This window comes from Bison bison, unplaced genomic scaffold (genome assembly GCF_000754665.1).
Source record: "Bison bison bison isolate TAMUID 2011002044 unplaced genomic scaffold, Bison_UMD1.0 scf7180017864317, whole genome shotgun sequence".
NCBI lineage: Eukaryota > Metazoa > Chordata > Mammalia > Artiodactyla > Bovidae > Bison > Bison bison.
The window spans coordinates 9,383,993-9,388,984 of NW_011494889.1; the positions used below are offsets into that span (position 1 = coordinate 9,383,993).

The window sequence follows — 4,992 nt, forward strand, 5'->3', positions numbered from 1 at the left end:
TTCTTCCACCGGACGGGCCTCTCTGCTCTGTTTGGCTGAGGCAAGGACGGGATTCGTTTGCATCATCCTCTCCCAAACAGAGTGGGCAGCAGTAGGAAGAACCCACCCACGTCCCAGGCGCCCGCTCGGCAGACATCACGGCCGACTCGACTCACCGGATCTGCCGCAGCACGTCTACCTTCACCCTCTTGTAGCCACCATAGTCGACGTAGCGAATCTCGACCTCGTTGGTGTCCTCGTAGGCGGCCACCACCTGGGCTCGCCACCAGGCCCCGTCCACGCCAGGAGCAGCGCAGATGACTGTTACTGCGGGCAGACGAGAGCGTGTGCCCAGAGCCGGCGCGGGGCGGGGCCGCCACAGGCCATCCCGGGCCCAGCACGGACCAAGGGCAAGGCCTGCCAGCCGTGCATCTCTGCTGCCGCAACGCCCCCGAGACCAGAAAGTGCCCACCCACGCCTCTTTCTCTGAGACGTTCTCTGAGGCCAAGGTAGACACAGATTACCTGATATAAGCCAGGTAAATTCCAGAATTCATGGAATGGACCAGCACCTGCCTTATACTCTGAAAGGAATGTCTCAGAAAGAATCCAGAGCCTCAAGTGCAGCAGATCTCTGGTTGGCTGCCAGGACCTGCTCTGGCCCACCGCAGACCAGACCAAGGGCTCCCAAGCCCGAAGCCCACTTCTGGCCTTTGCTTCAGGACGGTGCTGAGAGCAGGAATGCTCGGGGCAGTCAACCAGGCCACAGCGCCAAGTGCCCCTGAGCACCACCAACCCCAGCCTGGAGCAGCAAGGGCGGGGGCTGTGACACGGCTGGCCTCACTGTGCCCTGACCCTGAAGAGCAGGCCCCAGTACAGTCCAGTCACCTCCTGGCCTCCAGTTCTGTCTTCACTTCTGGGTTGAAGCAACGTCAGAGAACCTGACAATATTCCTCCAAAAGGAAAAGCTTAATATAAAATGTCCCCCAAATTTCAAGTTTTCCTTATGTCTTAACGCCCACTGGGGGCTTCAGGTTAGGAGTCAAGTTAGGTTAGAGACATTAGATCTCTGCTAATGAGGGTGATGAAGGTAACAGAGCTCCAGGGCAGGGTCCACCTGGGCAAGTCACTGACTTCAGAGTCTTCATTTTCTCACCCGCTGACTGGAGATGCCCCAACCCACCGTCACCAGACTCTGGGACCGTCTATGGGAGTGGCGTCTGCAGCAGGTACTGTGCATGTCTGACACACACAGTAGCCACCCCAGCCCTCAACAGGCGAGCAGCAGAGCTGAGACCTGAACCCTCGTGCCAACTCTGTATTCTGACCCCTTCTTTCCGTCAGCCTATGGAAACACCAGTGTGAGCTAGCCAGGGAATGGAGCTCAGCGCACCCCAAGCCGACACCAAGAACTCAGGGATGCTATTCCCATGAAGAGCCCCAGAACAGCCTCCTGCTGGTTAAAACCATGGGCAGAACAAGAGGAGACCCCCCAAAACTTCTCCCCGAGCCTGGCCAGAGCACAGGCACCCCCCTCTGGCCCCGAGGGCAGCGCTTACTCTCCACTGGGGTGGGCAAGGTGGGGATGCCAGGCTGAGAGTAACAGAGGTACATCTGCTGGTCCAGGCTGCGCAGCGCGTGGAAGGTGGGGTGTGTGTGCTGCTGCACAAACAGGTGCCCGGCGTTGACCTGGTTGACCACGATTACCTCCACAGTGACGCCGTCCGGGAGCATGAGCTGCAGAGAGCGGAGGGGCATGTGCGTTCAGCAACCCTTCTCACACCTGGGATAAATTCTGAGGCCCCAGGGCAAGACTCCAAATCGACACATCTTCGAAAAAGGCACAGCAAACCAAAGCAACATGGCTCCTAGACAGCAGAGGTGCAAGGAAAATTCTCTTAAGCCGTTCAAAGTGTTTGGCTCCCCTGTGGCCCTGACCCTGCAATGCCCCAAGTAACCACAAGAGGTGGCCTCAGTTCAGCTGGGCAAGGAGGCCCCCAGGTGTCCACGGTGGATGGAGCGTCTGGCCGCCCACGGCCCTGGGCACAGCTTCTGCCCAGTCCACCTCTTCTCCAGACTCTGTAAGACCCAGGGAAGGCAAACAGGGATGGGGTGGCCACTGAGAACAAGAGTAAGAGATGGTCAAGCCTGAGGGCCGCTCTGCCAGCTCCTTGGAACGGCAGCTGACTCCAGGAGCTCCAGCGTGACTGTTGGCATCCCTCCAAGCTAAGGCAACACCGAGGCACTGTGGATACAGAAGGGCATCCACGCCACCTCCAGCCAGGCGGCCATAGAAAGAGCTTCACGTGAGAGCTCCGCGCCGACCCCCCGGCCCTGCAGGCTGACAGCCATGGCTCCAGCCACTCAGAGCCCAAGGACAGGAGGCCTCACCAACCGCTCAACTACTTGAAAAAGAGAGAGTGGGTTTGGGGCCAAGCCTCACGGGAAACCCCGATGATTCAGAAGTGAAGCGTGGAGTGGGGGTCAGCCCACTCCCAGATATCCACAAGAAAGGAAGGGACACCCACCCTTCCCCCGAAGCACAAGGGTACCGGGAGGGAGGAGACACAGGATGAAAAGGCCAGCGTCCTGAACGTTCTCTTGGAGTGCACACCCAGCCTACGTGTGACACGCAGTGCTCTCAGCCTCCAGAAACCTACAGTTCTGCTCCCAGTGAGACGAGGCGCACAGGGCTGGAGGCACACAGCAGCAAGGGGTGACAGGCCCCAGAGACCCCACAGCCCCAGCACACAGGCCCCAAAACGCCAGCTCCTCTGCTAGGGCTCCCAGGGCTGGAGGTGGAGTGGGGGTCTTTCCCTTTATGACACAGGTGCCCCTCGTGAGGATGGAAGGGGAAGGGCCTCCTTCACCAGGGCCACCGCTGGACCCAACTCCACCGGGGGGTCCCCGAATCAGGTCTCAGGGTGATCAGGACAAGGCACAGCTCGAAGGCGTCCCGAGCCAGCCTGCACACGGCCAGTCAGGAGGGAGTAGTTCCTTCCAGGCAACTGCCTGGAGAACAGACTGCCCAGGTGGCAGAGGTGGGGAGAGCGGTCCTTCCAAGCAGGGACCGAGAGGCCTCCGGTTTCCTACAGCACCCTGGCCCCCAGCCCAACCCAGAGAACTAAAAGCAGAGCTGGCCACTGGCCGGAGGTGAGGGGGCAGGCCTCAGTGTGCCCCGGGCCTTCCTTGCCCACGGCCTCGGGAGCTTCCATCTGGGGCCAGCCGGGAGGAAGGGGCATGCTCACCCAGGAAGTCATTGGAAGAGAAGGCAGTGCCAGCGAAGGCAGCGGGGGAGCGTAAATGTTGGTGAGGTTCAGTTCTTTGAACTTCTTGCCAATCAAGTTCAGCGCCTTGTCCACATGATGCTGAGAGCCTGAATGTGGGGCCAGACCACAGTCACAGGGCTCAGACAGAGAGCAAAACTGAACTCAGGCCCGCCCTGCCCCGCACCGCCTTTCCCCAGAGTTCAGGTGCACCTTTAAGGTGCCAAAATGCCAAGCCTCGCCTTAGGGTGAAATGCATCTAAAGCTGGAAGCCTGTCGCCCTTTCACACTTGGCCTCTATTGGTTACGACTGCACTAATGCAACAGGAGCTTAGCTGACGGAGAGGCCTGGCCTTTGTCCACCATCAGCCCAGGACCCCTGGCCAGTCCCCGAGTGCCCACCCCTTTCCCGCCAGAAGATCTGGGGGATCCAGAGTCTCCTTTAAGTACCGCAAGTGAAGATGAGGCTAAAGGGAAGACTTGCCCACTCCCTTCACCTGGGGTGAGCAGCAGGGCTTTCTATTCAGAGACTTAGACTCCAAAAGGGAGCAAGTGGGACTGAAATGCTTCAAGTCACTTACGTTCCAGGTAAGAAAACTGTCATAAAACCCAGGCAGCGGCTGCCACTGACCTTCGATGTGGCAGACCTGGATGTTCTGGGTGTAAGGCAGGGTGGAGATGTAGATCTTGGCACCAGATGTCTGCTTGAGAAAACTCACGTAGCGTCCCTGCTTGCCAATCAACCGACCAACCAGGTGCTTCGGGAGAGAGAGAGAAGTGAGAGGGTTAACAAGAAGCCAAACTCGAGCATCCCCAAGACCCGTCTCTGCTTCACACCAGGTCAGGCTCACACGTATTTTCGGCACTCACTCACCAGGCACGGTTCTGAGTGCAAAACAAACAGCATCTGTTTATCACCCTTTTACAGTTGATGGAACAAACCCAGAGAGGTTAAACTAATTTGGCCAGGCTCACACAGCTACTGGATTCCCTGATAGCTCAGCTGGTAAAGAATCTACCTGCAAAGTGGGAGCCCTGGGTTCGATCCCTGGGTTAGGAAGATCCCCAGAAGGGAAAGGCTACCCATTCCAGTATTCTGGCCTGGAGAATCCCATGGACTGTATAATCCATGGAGATACAGTCCATGGGGTCGCACAGAGTCGGACTCAACTGAGCGCCTTTCCCTTGCACACAGCTACGCAGCAGCTGCACCAGGCAGCAGCCCCAGGACACAGCAGTCTCCATTTCCTCCCCCACAACGGGGCTCACATTCAGAGGCTGCAAAGGCAGCATTTTCTCCTCCTAGACACTGGGATGTTTCTAAGCACAAGGTTGGATTTTTGAGTCCTCTACCTCTCCAAGTCTGCTCAGGTCCAAAGAATAGCCTGTTTGAAAACAAAGGTCTAAGAAAGAGCCCTTGGGCTCCGGCTGCCAACTCCAGAGCACACATCCCCTGTGGGCAACAGGAGCCAAACTCAGCCCAATATAAGACAAACCCTGAAGCAATCCCCAATGACCCCACCTGGCAGAGCTGCTAGGGACACAGTCACCCTGCACCCAAAGCTGCCTGGGTGTGCCCTTTGCAACCACTGAAGGAGAGAAAAGAGGGCAGCTCTGCCTTCAGGATCAATGGGATAAAGACATAACCAAGGGAGCCAGCCGTGTGGGTCAGAGCGGCCCGCCTGACCTCGAGGTCACACCAGGCCAAGTTTCCACCTCGGCAGGAGGCTAAGAGACCAGAAGAATGC

General features: G+C 58.0%; 1 protein-coding gene across 1 annotated transcript in view; it reads right to left on the reverse strand.

The window, feature by feature from the left end:
- AKAP1 (A kinase (PRKA) anchor protein 1) overlaps nt 1-4,992 on the reverse strand; it is a 12,942-nt gene that overhangs the window by 3,014 nt on the left and 4,936 nt on the right. Inside the window, exons 4-7 of the mRNA XM_010852948.1 lie at nt 3,876-4,002; nt 3,227-3,354; nt 1,538-1,715; nt 156-306 (exon numbers count right to left, since the gene is read on the reverse strand). Coding sequence (XP_010851250.1) covers nt 156-306; nt 1,538-1,715; nt 3,227-3,354; nt 3,876-4,002 — 584 coding nt within the window. The remainder of the gene's footprint in view (nt 1-155; nt 307-1,537; nt 1,716-3,226; nt 3,355-3,875; nt 4,003-4,992) is intronic.